Genomic DNA, 16,324 nt, shown 5'->3' on the forward strand with positions numbered 1-16,324 from the left:
TTGGGTGCCTCCTCGTGCACCTGATCTCTGGGGTCGCCCGCCTCTGGGACTGCCCTAGCTGTTCATGTGCCATGCATGCAGCTCACCCGTGAAACACGACCATTATGAGTCATATCTTTCCAATGGCTCTACACTTTGTGTTACGCCTGAACGCGTCATCCACTCTACATGCATGGACCCTCGTGATCTAGGCTTCTCCCTTACTGACAAGGGACGTGTGATCTGGGATCCACCTCTCATGGCCCAGCTCTAATGTTTGGCTTTTCGATGACCGATCTCTCCACATTGTCTAGTGGCACGTTAATACATCCTAATGACTGATGTCTGACCACTCTTGGCTTTTTGATGCACATACTTTGCAAGATACTGACCTATGCTGCCCGTGGGACCTGCTTACGTGGTACCAACATTCTCAGTGATCAATCAACGCCCAAGGACCAATCAGTAAAGTAAGTAAAGGAGGTGCAGGAAGAATTTACCTAAAATAAATCTCTCAAGTTTATTAATACATATTTTCTTGGAATTTTTTTCAAAAACTATTTTTTGAAACAGATTTTAAAATTTTAAGAAAGTAATACATCCAGCAATTCATTTTTTATTTCAAGATTTTCGATTGTACGACGTATAAATGCTTCAGAAATTCTCGGAGGACATCAACAGAAAAACGCATGGTAGAAACTACCCAGCACATGGTAATGAAACCATATGCGAATTATTTAGCGTGAGAAGTATGCTGTGTCGTTGTCTCTGAGCACCAACGAATCATAAAATACCTGCACATGCTAACAGGATTTTCACCAGAGTGAAAATGGCAACCCAAAAATTAACAAAAATTAACAAGACCATTTTTAGCGGTTTCACTGTCATTCATACACCGACTGTAAAACATTTTAATTAGTTTTCAGAACACATCAATGCTTGAGAACCTTACAACTCAGAACAACATATGGCGGCTATTAGTGTACAAAAGAAAACAGGGAGGAAATTATGGCTGTCCACCTCAAAATGCAAATTTGTACCAGAGGAAAACAACGGTCTACATAGTTCATGATGTGTTTCCCTTTGTTTTTACATTTCCAAAATATCATAGGATACCAAATGGAACTCTTTTCTTTCCTGGCTGACCGATTGCGGCACCAATTTCACCCAAATTAATTTCATACTCTTCTACCCATGAAAGACTGAAAGGAAACAAGAGAAATTTAGAAAATATTGGTAGAATGCATCGAGTGTGAACAACAAAACAGTACAAAAGATTCACAGTGATGTTTCAATTGAAAAGCTGCACTCTATGTCCATTGTTAAAGTTAATTCAATCTCCCAAATATTTCCTAAATGATTATCACATATAAAATCAGATCATTCCAGGTTTTCAACAATCTTAAATTACACCTGAACAACAAAACAGTACAAAAGATTGACATAGTGATGTTTCAATTGAAAAACTGCACTCTATGTCCATTGTTAAAGTTAATTCAATCTCCCAAATATTTCCTAAATGATTATCACATAAAATCAGATCATTCCAGGTTTTCAACAATCTTAAATTACACCTGAATGGTTTAAATCTATAAAATCCACAAAACTACCAAAAGTGTGCACCCGGACAATATTTATTAGAAAAAAGAAAAAGAACACATTGAAGTTCTGCTCCAACAAACAAGACACCTTCCCTACAAATTCTATTCATGACAAGCAGCTATTTCAAGAATAGAAGACAAGTAAAGCAGATTTTGGCAATTACTACCATAATCTTATTTGTGAATTTCTGCAAAAGATTCACAAACCAAGTCTGAGACAGATAAAAAAAAACTGCTTCCACGAAATTGCCAATTTTCACTGTAAAAGTTAAAATTCCATAAATATCATATATTCCCCACACATGCCATAAAATCTTTACCACTTGATTTCGTGTACGTATTGCATCAACAGATATTAAAATATCATACCTTTACACCTGCTGGGGAGTTTCCTGGCTTAGTAGTTGTAGTACTATTGAGCTTTATTTTTTTATCAGCTGGCTTCAATATTTGGAAAGAGCACATTAGTGTCTCATCAACACTCATCATAGCACCAGCATTGTCAAACTCCCCACAATAATTAGGTGCCGAAAATATTGTTACAAGCTGTCGGTTAGCAAAGAACTCGTACCCATCCTCCACCACCTGGTCAAAACTCAAGACATCAATCCAAATTTAAATTTAATACCATGTCTGCTTGATGGATAATATCCTTCAATGTAAACGCAGAAATGTAAAAAAGAAGTCTCAAACTAATGAATGGCATTTGAAAGGGAAAAGTTTTGCCTCAATGAATAATCTGTGTAAGAATTTACATGGAAAATAGTAGTTCCAAGTTTGTATGAAGTAAAGCAAATGTAATAATCCTGATAGATAGATAAATATTGCTGGAAATGTCTCAATACTTTTAGTAAAAAAAACTAAAATGGAGATACAAACTCAACCCGACTTGGTATAACACATTGAACACTATAGGCTGGAGTTTAACCTGATGAGCACGACAAATAAGATCCAAATCATGTTTCTGAAGAAACTCAGAGACCTTATCAGCACCAAATGTATATGAAACTCCCCTATCATTCATTCCCCAACCTTGAACCTCTTTGCTTGGATCTGACCAGAGGAGATCACAAAGCAAACCTGTATCAGGCACATCAGTGGGCCGCTGTAGATTTCTAATTTGATCCAAATTATGTAAATCAGGAGAAAGGCCGCCATGCATGCACAATATCTTTTCATCAATCAGTGCTGCCACAGGCAGGCAATTGAAGCATTCAGTAAATGTCTTCCATAACCTTACATTGAATCTTCTTTTACACTCGTCATAAAATCCATATATACGGTTAATAGATGCACATTCATGGTTACCCCTCAAAAGAAAAAAGTTCTCAGGATATTTTATTTTATAAGCTAGGAGAAGGCATATTGTTTCCAAGCTCTGCTTCCCTCGATCCACATAATCCCCCAAAAATAAGTAGTTAGCCTCAGGAGGCAGTCCACCATACTCGAAAAGCCTTAATAGATCAGAATATTGACCGTGTACATCACCTGCGAGATCAAAAAAAGGATAATAAGAAATCATTGAACTTTTTTTTTCTGTAAACCATAATAAAGCACTATGTGGCAATAGCAATACTAAGGACAGCAATAAATGAATCATGTCTACCAGAACAAAGATCTTTGCAAATTTGTATACCAGACAATGTCAAGCCAAAAAAGGAACATTTGATATTGCTAAGACCTATTTGACATTGGTTAAATTTCATCATTTCAAATAATTGCTTCAAGCAGAATTATTATTCTGATTCATGGATTCTATTCTTCCCTCACCATATGCCAAGTAATTTATTTTACATGAATACTGAATGTCTTTGTTAAAAAAAATTCAATTCAAATAACTGCTTCAAGCAGAATTATTATTATAGTGTACAAATAATTGAATATAAAGTCATCAATCATTAATGCTGCATCAATTGGTTTGACATGGATACCGGATATCTATACTACTTTGAAGGTAAGTGTAGGAGATCCCCGTCGGAATAAAGTCAGATTATAATACATTAGCGAGGTGCAATCCTCACCTTACAAAACAATTTTGTGAGGTTGAGTTAGACATAAACTCACTTACTAAGATGGTACCAAAGTCATTCAAAGTCTATCCTAGTCAACTTCTTTAGGGCTATTATGTCACCATTATCGAACTCCTGTTAGACCATCCACAATCTAATCCCCGCTTGAGATGTTCATTATCAACGTGAGAGAGAGTGTTGGAGATCCCACATCCACTAAGAATTAGGCCTTATTGTAATATATAAGTGAAATGCAATTCTAACCTTAAAGCCGGTTTTGTGAGGTTGAATTAGGCATAAACTCACTTATTAAGTGTAAGTTTTACAGCTGCAAACAAAATAGCTTTTTCAGTTTAATTTTACCCTATTATTCATGTCTAGGAACTCGTTAGTAGTTGGGATTCATCAAACAGATGATGTTCTTGCTCATGTGAACCTTTAAAAAGTACAAGCATACAGAATTTGAGCTGAAGCTCTATTTGAGAACGAATCTCTAATATTGTTTTATGCTTATAAATTAACAACCCTGGCTTTACTGGCCAATCATAGATGATATATAGATGGTTTGAGGTAACAAATTCAGATCTCTTGTAGAGAAGAAATAAATTGTGTAAAAAAAATTTGACAAGTGGAATTTTGACAATCTTACGAAGGTGTACCTTGATTATGAAATTCAGATCTCTTGTAGAGAAGAAATAAATTGTGTAAAAAAAATTTGACAAGTGGAATTTTGACAATCTTACGAAGGTGTACCTTGATTATGAGACAGTAAAATTGGTAACTTAGGACAATGAAAGAAAGGATTATGATGCATTCATTTTAAATGTAGATTCTAACAAGACTGCGACTAAAGGACAATTGAAACAACTTCTCATATAATATATTTTATTATCTCATTAAGAAATTTGATATATTGTCGAGTTTTACTTGCTGAGGGCCTAAGACAAAAACATTGGCCAATTTAAGCTGCAACACAAGGACTTCCTAGGTCCCAAAGACAACTCTCATTCAAGTATGATCACACTGGAAAATTGAGACATTAGACAGCATTTGACCCATTCTTTTAGACTTAAATGCTAAGTTAAAAATAATAGCTTCAAAATTAAAGTTAAAGATATTTGGTAATTTGATAATTTTTTAAACTTAAAATTACTTTTTAAGTCAAATTTCTTGGATTTTGGGACTTGAAATAAAAAAGGTAAAGGAGATGTAGAAGTCAAAAGCTCCTAAAATTAACTACTTTTAATGCTCATTTATCTAAAGCTCTCTTGATTAAAAAAAGGGTTAAACAATCTCCAGAATTTTGTTTGGAGATGGGCGATGAGAAGACTCCACAATCTCCAGTATCATGATGTACCCCTGCAGTGACTATGTCGTTTTGCACAGGGCAACATCAACGATCTCCAGAAATTTCTTGGAGATGGGCGATGAGAAGACTGCAAGGGAGGGAAGTTTTGTGGTGGTGGCGGCAGTGGCTAGAGGTGAGGTAGAGAGGGACAAGAGGACAGTGACTTTTTATTTTGAGTTAAATATTATTATTTAATTTATATTTTTCAATTTAAATTAAAATACGATTTATTATATAATTATATAATATTCTGTATTTTTTATAATTTAAATATTATATTTTTATTTTACTTTATTTTTAAATTACAAACATAAAATTATTTTTAATAACTTAAATCTATTTTTAAATAGTAAATTAAAGTTTCATTAAAATTTTAATATTTTAAGATAATATTAAACTTTTACTTAAGAAAAAGATATTAAAGATAATATTTTTAATAATAATCATATTAAAATGAAAAAAATATAAAATAACCTTAAATAAATATAATATGTTATACTAAAATAAATAGAATATATTATACTATAAAATATAAAATAACCTTAAATAACATAATATATATATATATGTATGTATGTCGTGTCATGTGTCCTCTAATTTTCAATTTAACCATATCTCCATGTGCGTATCATATCCATGTCTCTACTTCTCATAGGTTTAGACTCTATGCAACTAATAACTAGGAAAATAAAATGAAAGGCAGGACATTTAACCAGTGGGTAATTGGTTGGGAGAGACTAGGCATTTGAACTCCTATCGATCTCATACTCTCTTTTTATGTTTTTCTCTCTTTGTTGGAACATTTCCTTGAGATAATTAATAAATTGGCTATCTTTAACACAATATTTGTACATATATATTCAATTCTAACAATGGGTATTTGAGCTATTAATCCCGAGAGACTTTCATGGTTCATACTCAAAGGATGGAGACAAGACTATAATTTTTGGAATGTAGGCATGAGAATTTAGTTAAGTCTCGTGAGGAAAGCAAACAAGAAATGAGGTGTGTTCTTCAAGAGGAAAGGGAAAAAAGTCATACGCAATTTAAGGAAGTACCACAAAGCCTCAACAAACCATTGAAGAGAAGAGGTCATCATGTCCACACCACTAGTGGGGAGTAACACCAACAATGAAGGTCAATTTGAGGGTTTGATTCTTTGAGGGGATAAATGGTGTCAGCTCAAGATTCCCTTGTTTTCAGGTGAAGACGCTTATGGTTGGGCGAGCAAGATTGAAAGATATTTCGATTTAAAGGTATTCGATGCAGAAAACTTCAAGCCACAATGGTCGTCACAGTGGATGGTAAGGTGTTGGCATAGTACCAATGTCACAAGTTTTGTGCTCTACTCTAGATTCCCTGTGGGAGGATTTTCGTACTACACTCAATGGGCGATGTCAACCATCCACGACCCAAAACACATGAGTTATTGATGAGCCTCAAGCAAACCAGTTCGGTGGAGCATTAAAGGGAGCAGTGTTATCAATATCGGATAATGGAAAATATCGAAGACCCTAAAAATCCTTTATAAAGTTATAACGAAAAACATAACGGGTTATGGCAGAAGCATTGTGAAACCATAACTAATAATATTATGTTTAGAATATTACTAGGTTGTTGTGTTGTGTATAGAATATTACTAGGTTAACTTATAATATTTTAATTGGGTCGAGTATAACATGGCCCAATTTAATTTAGGGTTTTCTGCAATTATTAGGTTCAGTCACAACAATTGAGTGTTGTTATTAAGTTAGCATTATACCATTTTATTTGGATGGAGTATGATATGGCCCAATTCTTTTTAGATTTTTGTTGTTGCAGATTTTGTTTTTTAGTAGACCATAAGTCATGCTGCCAGTTGTATGGATTATTGTTAATATTTTCAATTGGGTCGGGTATTATGTGGCCCAATTCATTTTAGGTCAGCTATTGTTAGGGTTCCTCACTCACAAACAACATCACTGTCATCGCCGCACACTGTCAGCCGCCACCGCAATTTATCATCAGATTTGCACATCACTATCATCAGACCTTGCGCCGCCGCAACAAGCCTCATTCTTTCCGCCTTTTTTGCCTATCTCTGTTCATCGTTAGCATTCTGTGATGCAAAAAGCGATTGCCGTGGAAAACTCGTATCGCCACTGCCATGTTAAGGCAATGATAAAAAAACATGCCACCGCTCTCTACCATGGCGCCGCCATAACCGATCATTGATATCACTGAAAGGGAGCCATTTGAACTGTATGACGGGCCACTCAAGGGAGTAGGACCCGAGTATCTTAAAGAGATTATCTTGAATTGACCGAATGTTTGGTATGGGCTGAATTGAAGTTGCATCCATTGAAGACTTTACCCAAATAGATGTGGGGTATGTACAAAGAATTTGAGAGAAAATTTCTATCTCGGTAAAAGGGTTAATTGGAGTAATAGAGGAAGGGTTATAATAAGAGCTACTCATATACAAGAATAGTGACTTAGGAACTAGAAACTAAGAGGCAGTAGCAGTTAGAGAACTCTCTCAAATACTAGCAAAAAGGGTAGAGAACCAAACACTTCAATACTCCATCAAACATCCCTTACTACTCAATGTGAGGCTTATGCACCTAATAATAACAATTCCCTATCACAGTATCATTGCTCTTTCTCTTCATGACATTTCAGTATAAACCATTTGTTTAGGTTAGAAATTATAGTTTTGAGCATTGTTGATATGCCTTTGTTTCCAATATTATGTTAAAACAAAACAGCAGAACTCTTTTAAGGTAGTAAGCTATTTGAGCAAAAATGTTGAGTTTAAGGTTTGGGTTTATTTTCATGCATTATACACTCTCGCAGCATCAACCACCAACCATTATCCCATGGTAACAGACTGAGCAAAGAACTATCTTAGGGATGACACACGCAGATCTTGATCCAATAAGCCTTGATAGAGGAACATAAAAAAAGGATTAAATTATTTGATCATTTTTATTTAAACAGAAAAAGAATGAAAAGAAGATAGGCCACCAATACCTCAACTTTTAACAGGGATGAGAACACAAGACAACAACTGCATTTGGTCAAGGAATGGTATATGAAGTTATGTCCATTTCTTTTTCCACTACACATGAGCTAACACTACATGTCCATTAATAGGTTATCAGTACTAACATTGGACTAATCTACAATCTTAATAGACACATATACAACACTAGGACCACACAAGGAAAACTTTGACCAAATTTATCTTCCATACATTTCACCACTAATCCCCTCTATAACATACTACCATTACCAATAACCTAGCACAACATAACAGAAAAACATAATGACGCATGCGACGAATTTGCAACCAAGCACACAGACAGCAAATCAGTCGGCAAGGAACTAAAACAGACCCGAAGCACTTGGATCATAAGAAAAGCGCAAGCATAAAACCCTCGCAGTTGACCAAGCCAGATACCGTGTTCTAGTACAGGTATTCCTTTGCCGAAACACGAAAGGGCGCGGTTTCGGGAGGGTGATGCAAGGGTTAAAAAAAAGAAGAAAGCGACAACAGCGAGTTGGAAGAGAAGAAGAAAGAAGTTACCGCAAATCTTAATTGGTGCTTCGAGCTCCAACAAATTAGGTTGTTGCAAGAAAATCTCTCTGGAAGCGGCACAGAGCTGGCGGATCTCGGACTCCGATAACTGCACCTGCTTCCCCGGTCGGCCGCGAACTTCGAGAAGGCGATTGATTATGTCGTCAAGAAGTGTTTGGTCCATTTGTTCCACTTCCAGAAGAAGCACGAAGTCAACGTCTCTATTTGATGCTAATACGATGGTGAGTGATATGAGAAGAGTAGAGGCAGTGAGCGAATAACATGCCTCGGTGGAGAAGACGACCGGAGCGCAGTCGTTTTACTAGAGAAAGGGTGTGCTTTTAGGGTGCCGCCGTGGGATGTTTACAGACATTGGTTTGAGCTTGGTGAGGGCGAAATTGGGAAGAGGGCAGAGGGATTAATTTGATTAGGTTATGGGAAGAGAGAGAAAGACAGACACATTTCATTTCATAATAAGCTTCCTTCGCTGACCTACCAAATTAATTACTCCGCTCATCCACCGGAAAAATCAAATTGCTTTTCAAATATACAAAACCAACTTTAGTTAATAAAAACAATGTAACTTGTGTCAAAAATAATTTTAAAATGCCAACGTTAAAAACGGTCAAATTAGTCATTTTGCTTTTATTTTATTCATATTTCTGATTTTTATCGCTTGAACTTTCAAACGAGTAACAAGTATATGTATTTTATTTAAATTTTAATTCTAATTAGTGACATATTCAAAATTAAATGATCTCACAAATATTTTTAAGTGATGATTTGTTGTCGACCATATAATTTTATACTACCACTTTACAATTTTATTTTTTAATAATTTAACTTATAATTTAATTAATTGTTTTATTTTGTTGTTAAATATAGATGTCGTGTGATTCTTTCATTCAAAAGATGGTTGAAAAAAATATATTTTTTCAATGTTTTTTTACATTAGTACCAAAAATAGACGAATGAGTGAAGTAAAAAAGATAAGTAATTGAAAAAAAATTTAATGTTGACATTAGAGAGGTTAGAGGCATTCATTTGAATGAGGATTTGTCAAATTTTTGGATTTGTGAGACGATTGAATTCGCCACGAAACATAAAGAAGTCAACCTATAATGTCTTAAGAAGATCAATTGCAATGAATATTAAGTATAATACGAGAAAGGTGTTTATGAATTGGTTTAAAAAATTCACAAGTATGCAAGTATATTATTTATACACGATTAATTTTTGTAATTGTTAATTTTATGTAAATCTCACACGTAAATTATATTATTGGAATGTCTTTCTATAAAAAAAAGTATATCTTACAATAAAAATATTTAACACCTAATTTATATGTATTAAAATTATGTTTTTTTTAAATATGTAAAAATAAAGTTTTATTATAGGGTAATTTCTACATCCATCTTTCACCACCTTTTATTGAATTTCCTAGTAATCTAAAAAGACAATCACATTTTCTACTTTCACTCTTAGTCACTTGTAATTCCTTTTTATATCGTCTGTAATTACCTCATATCTCACAACCTAATAATGCATATGTCTTCATTTCTCGTTTGTCATTTGAAGTATTCGATTTCAATATGACAATAACAAAGACAAAATGAAACATAATTTTTTTAGTCCACGTCAAAAGCTCATATTGAGTAAGAAAAATCTACAAAAAGTTATCACAACTTCATATTTAATTTACTAAATAATACACAATCTAAACATATTTTTCAACCTTAACCTTTACTTTATTTGTGATAAACGTATCATTACATTCATGTGGCTTCCATATATTGTCTAATATTTTACAAGATATTGACTAAAAAATATCAGCATCATCTACACCCTCACACACATCAATCTTATGATATAACCCTTGGTCAAATCCTTCAATATTCTCCACTCCTACAAAATAACATGTTACCACAAAATTCCAACAAAACATTATGAGAAACAAAACAAACTTTTTTACGGAATAAAAAATCAAGAAGCCAAACAAAAACATTATAGGATGCCTTTTTCAAAACACATTTTTTGAATTTCGATAGTTAAAAAGTGTTCTAAAAGGGACATCCTAGAATGGTTTTATTTGTCTTCTGAATTTTCTATTATGACAAAAGATTGGCTTAACAACCTCCTTTCATAATTCATTTTGCTACCATACGGATTACTCATTTCAAAATTATTTTTTTCTCTTCCAAATTACCTATTCCAAAAATCATTCCTGAAAACCAAATTATAAAAATCTTCATACCCCATAACCACCCAAAACACTTCAACTCAACTCATTTCTTACCTCCAACCACCAACAAAGCCTAAGAAAACACACCACCACTTCCACCATAGTTCCGCTGACCTCAACATTCCCTGTACTAACGCGGACGATCACTATAGCAAATCCACCCCTGCCATGGAAGTCATTCAAGTTATCCTTTCAAACAAAACTAGTAAGAGTTTTGGTATTTTAAAAGTTGTAGGGTGTAGAAAAAAAATGTAGAAGTAGTTTTGGTATCCTTGATTTCAATTTTCTAAAAGTTATTATCTTGATCTTCCTCTCAATCATAGTCTTTGCTGAAGTGATAATTTGTTTAAAATTTTTGAAAAAGCTTCATTTGTCATTAAAACATCTCAATAACAAAAAGCATTGTTGAGGAAGTTCCTGACCTAATGAAATTGAATTTAAATTTAATAATTTTTTTTTATTAATATTGAGATCTCTAATGACATAGAAGATGTCACCAGGGCATAAAATTATCAAACTTGGAGATAAAAAAATAGTCTTTCTTAAAATTGGAGGACTAACAATTGAATTTTTTTTAACTGGAGAGCTAAATAAAAAGTAATGTTTCTTTAATAAACTTTACAATAATCATGCCATTTAATTATATTTACATTACAAATATAGAATATATTATGTCAAATTATCAATAGCAGTAAAATAATCCAAACATTAACATTTTACAATTTCGAATGAGAAAATAACAAAAGATAATAGTGATAATATCTTACATAAATAGATATTTATGATAAAATTTATCATTTAAATAGTTAAATAAACTTACATTTTTATGTAAAGTACTTTTTTAAGTGCTGGAAATAATTCATGATGTAATAAATAATATAACTTATCATGTATATCGGGAAATCCCTAAATAATAGGACATTAATTTAAACATATTTTTGAAGATTTTCATTTAAAATAACTGATTAGATTTCATCGTATCTTTTAAATATTTAAACAAACGGAAAACATTAAAATATTTTATATTTTTAAGTTATTTTATTTTATTTGGACATTCTCTATCATTTTAAAATAAATACCTGTATATTATGTTTTTAATAAATTTGTAATTTTTTTTACCTATTATTATCTATTTTTAATTTTATACCAACAGAAACTTGTTTTCTCCCGTATCAACCAATTAAAAAGTTACCAATTACACTACTTATAACATTTCTTGAATTATTTTTTATTTTTCCATGTAGTTTGAATAAAAAAGAATATTAAAAATTAAAATAAATAATATTTAATTATATAATATAAGTGAAAATCGTAAAAAAAATGAACATAAATTAATTTAACTTGAGAAATAATTTTTTTAAATAATGAAAAATCAAATTAGTACATATTAAAAAAACATATATAACTTTTAAAAAATAAATAAAATCACTAAAAAGTTAAATAAAAAATTAATTATTTCAACAAATCTAAAATTTTAATCACATTATAATATTTTTTTTATAAAATACAAAATATTTATATAATAATATTTATGTAATTATCTTATTTGATATATTTTTAGTCTATCAAATATTTTTATGAGAAGCTTGTAGTCTAACTTATCATCTTTGACGTTATAAATTAGATTATGAGTTTAGCATAACAGCGATTACAAAATTTCATAATTTTGTAAAAATTCTTAAACATTAGAAGATAATATAAAAGATTTATTAAAACTTGATTAGATTTGAAGAAGGCAGAAAGAGAAGGGAATCGTTGTAGTGAGGTATTTGCGCATACGCAGGACAGAATCTTGTTGGTGTGGGAGAAGCAAGGAAGATCGAGGTGAAGCCTTAGGATGCGACGAAACCATTCTAACTCCGGCAATTACCGGAATCCATGTTTAACGATGCACCAGCCTTGGGCTTCTCTTCTTGTTTATGGGATCAAGCGCGTCGAGGGCAGGTCATGGCCCTCTCCAATCAAAGGTTTCTCTTTTTTCCTTCGTTTCAATCTTTATGTATCAAACAATCACATCCCATGTCCCATGTCCTATGTTTGATGTTCTTTATTTCTTTTGCTTGTTAAGGTCGTCTTTGGATTCATGCCGCCAGTAAAGTTCCGGATGAGTCTACTATCAAAGCAATGGAATATTTCTACAGGGAGATTTATGCGCTCAATGGCGTCACTGATATCCAATTTCCTCAACACTACCCCGTTTCTAGGCTTTTGGGTATGAATTACAGTATAATATCACAATTCACAACCTTCTCCTTTGTCAATTCACTTCATTTGAATGATTGATTCATACACAGGCTGTGTTGAAGTCGTTGGCTGCTTAACTCGTGATGAGCTAGCATGCTGGGAGATGGTTCCTGAAGGGGTAATATACCAATTACTATTTTTTGTTAACTTTTGTTTCGTAGTTGTGCACATTATCTTGACTTAAGCCCATTTTTTTGTTTTCCTTAGGTAAGGTTGGAAGCACAGACTAATTATTGCTGGCTGTGTGAACGGCCTCAGGTTTGTATGTCTTTCTCCTGTTGTGTTATTTTCCCTTTGTAGCTAGACACTTTGTAGCATAGACACATATACTTCTATGACACGGATACAGAGATAGGTATAATTATGACACAATCTATATATTATATAATTATGAATTATATAAATTGACAATAAAGATTTATGTGTACAAATATCTTTAAGTTTTTGTTCCTTATTTTTATAATTATAATAACAATTTATATGATAAATTTGAGTTTTTAGAAAATTAAAGTATTTCTCTTTTTTAAAATTGGGTGCTAGAATTGTTAGAAATCTAATAAATATTTTTTGAATTGGACACTTCATCGATATATGTCATACGATAAAGAGGTGTATCCGAGCCTTATACTGTTTGTGTGTATGCTGAACAAGTATTAAGTGTTTTTCTGTGGTTAATCCAGAAATTGTTGATTCCATTTGAGATGCGGGGGTACCAAGGTGTTTATAACCTGGAAAGAAAGGTATTGTGGTTCTAAATTGTTGTCTTGCTTTCTGTTTTTTCTGGGAATGAAGGCTGATTTTTCTACTTCTTTTGAAGATTTATGACGCTGCAGTTAGAGGGCTGTCCCCAGTTAATAGTCCCTTGCCAGTGAAATTTCCACTTCCAGATCCACGAGATCCATTTTCCTTGAAGCCAGGTTCCATCTCTGCATTTACTCCTAAATCAAAAGCAACTGAAGTGGGCAGATCATCCAGTATAAGTCTGGCCATAGCTGGGGCACAGGCAGCAGCCATTCAGTTCTCAAAGAAAGATCAAAATTTCCATAGTACTACTGCTCGAAACAATGCACCTGCTACAATGAATGCTGATAATGAGGTCACAGATACTGCAAGATCTTATAATCTACGATCAGATGGCAGGTCTATGGAAAATGACAATATATCATCCACCGAGTTAGATATGAAATTTGACGATACGACCTTCCCATTATATCGTGAAAAGAAAAGAAGTAGTAACTATAGTGAGGGGAGCAGTAGGCAGAATCGTTCTACCGGTGCAGAAGCAGATTTGAGACAGTATCCCCAAGCTCCGTCTAAGGTATCTCTTTCTGGAAGTGGTGTCAATATATATGTTCTATAACTTAATGTTAGAAAATTCAGCTCCATTTTGTAGTTATTATTATTATATAATATAATAACTAAAGCAAGCACAGTGGAAATAAATACTCAAGAAAAAGAGAAAAGAGGGAATTTTTCATTTGGTGTAACACTCACTTACATCATATGATAGATTGATAGATTATCCAATACTTAAATTATAAGGCTGGGTGGCTTTGTGGTGCCTTTGTCATCTACCCCATTAGAGCCATCTTTATTGAGGCTCTGCCTTTATTATGCTAATGTACACAGTTTATATTTAATTTTTTAGCACCTTCCATTTTGTTTCTTGCATCATTGTGTATCTAATTTTGAATCATCTTATGGAATAGTCAAACTAAATCTGCTCATTTGTGCATTCATTACTTTGTTTTGTGTCTGAATGCAAAGTTGCTCTAGCAACTCAGGGAATTTGGCACATTCTCAAATGATGAATCTTTTATCATTCATAGGTTGTAAGACATGTTTTGCTTGAGTGAGGCTTTATTTGCAAGATGACTTTATGCTTGTTTCCTGTTTGAACTCAAGTTATGCATTGACAATAAAGAATGCATCAGAATATCACAACACAAATCTGAATCGGAGTCACTTTCTCTGCTTACTTTTAGAAATATAACCCTAGTTTTGATAATATACTGCTGAAAGAAATACTATAACAGATAACTAAATTATGCTTGTTCTCTTCATTGTTAGATTTTTGCTGCTGCTTTGAAAAGCCTGAAGCAATGATCGTGGAAGGAGTATGACCAATTGGAGTCTGGATGTGAATTTGTATCATAGTGAAGTGTAATTTCTGAAGATGAAGTAAAGCTTGAAAGTGGTTGCGATCATGAAATTGTTTTGATGTTAGAGTTTCTAATTATTATGATTTTATGTAATTTCTAGGTGTCTGAGTGATAGAGCTTAGGCTCATGTACAATTTGTAGTCTGTTAGAAATGAATCTTTGTTTTACATCCATCTAGAACATATTGGCATCTCCGGTATCCATTTACTTATGCAGCAGTGCTCATATTCAGTAATTTATGCCAAACCATATATTAACTCTAATCCATATTTTAAAACAAATAAGATGACAGATAAAATCAGACACAGTGGCCAATATTTTTGAACTAGATTATTTTTGTGTCTCTTTTTACAAAACCCTAATCAAAACCAAATTTCACATCTTACACTCACCATTGACAATCGAATCCTCATTTTTCTCTCCTTGAATCTTCTAATCCCCCATTTGTGCAGTGGAATAGTACGCAAGCACTAATCACTAATCTACAATTGGACCTTCCTTCTCATTCAAACATTAAACAGAACACTCACAATTCCCCTTTTTGATAAATCTATGTAATTTATAGTATAGATGTTATCAGATAACATGTGAAGTTGAGAAGTCTATTATGAGACTGTTTAGAAAGATTCTCCATTTCAAAAGTAACAGTGAAATAAAAATATATTCTTTGTTCAACAAATTGGTATTAGAGCTATAACCAGTATAACCAATAATTTGTCATTGTCTCGACTAATAAAGATGGTGAACTATGACAATTGGAGCATCCAAATGAAAGTCTTTATTGAATCTTAAGATTCTTGGTAAGTGGTTCAAGAAGGTTTTGAAGAATCAAACAATACCATCAAGTTATTGATGAGACAATTTTTTTAGAAGATTGTTGGTGCATCAACTTCAAAGGAAACATGGGACATTTTGGAAAAGGTGTTCAAGGGTGTCATCTGAGTTAAATAAATGGGTTTTCAAACTCTATAGGTGAGTTGGAGGCCATGAAGATGAAGAATTTGGAAGATGTATCTAGCTACATTACTTGTGCGCAAACGGTAGCCAATAAACTCAAATACAATGGAGAAACTCTCACAGATGCAAGGTTTGTGGAGAAAATTCTTCGGTCATTGACCGATGACTTTGAAAATGTTGTGTGCGCAACCGAGGAGTCAAATTTTTTTGAAGAGATGACCAT

At 33.1% G+C, this 16,324-nt stretch overlaps 2 protein-coding genes across 2 annotated transcripts; one reads left to right on the forward strand and one right to left on the reverse strand.

Moving 5' to 3' along the window:
* Positions 1-823: 823 nt before the first annotated feature.
* LOC137817476 (serine/threonine-protein phosphatase PP1) lies at positions 824-9,039 on the reverse strand. The gene is made up of 4 exons (XM_068620766.1): positions 8,506-9,039; positions 2,509-3,068; positions 1,950-2,165; positions 824-1,181 (listed from the first exon to the last, which is right to left on the reverse strand). The coding sequence occupies exons 1-4, from the start codon at positions 8,678-8,680 to the stop codon at positions 1,158-1,160; spliced, it is 975 nt and encodes a 324-aa protein (XP_068476867.1). The 5' UTR covers positions 8,681-9,039; the 3' UTR covers positions 824-1,157.
* A 3,351-nt stretch (positions 9,040-12,390) lies between these two features.
* On the forward strand, positions 12,391-15,334 carry LOC137817478 (RNA-binding ASCH domain protein). The gene is given in 8 exon segments (XM_068620769.2): positions 12,391-12,705; positions 12,807-12,950; positions 13,033-13,100; positions 13,190-13,240; positions 13,663-13,722; positions 13,800-14,300; positions 15,053-15,079; positions 15,081-15,334. Coding segments are annotated over 8 exon segments (1,050 nt in total). The 5' UTR covers positions 12,391-12,575; the 3' UTR covers positions 15,150-15,334.
* The last annotated feature ends 990 nt before the right edge of the window (positions 15,335-16,324 follow it).

This window comes from Phaseolus vulgaris, chromosome 7 (assembly GCF_051622355.1).
Source record: "Phaseolus vulgaris cultivar YP4 chromosome 7, ASM5162235v1, whole genome shotgun sequence".
Taxonomy (NCBI): domain Eukaryota; kingdom Viridiplantae; phylum Streptophyta; class Magnoliopsida; order Fabales; family Fabaceae; genus Phaseolus; species Phaseolus vulgaris.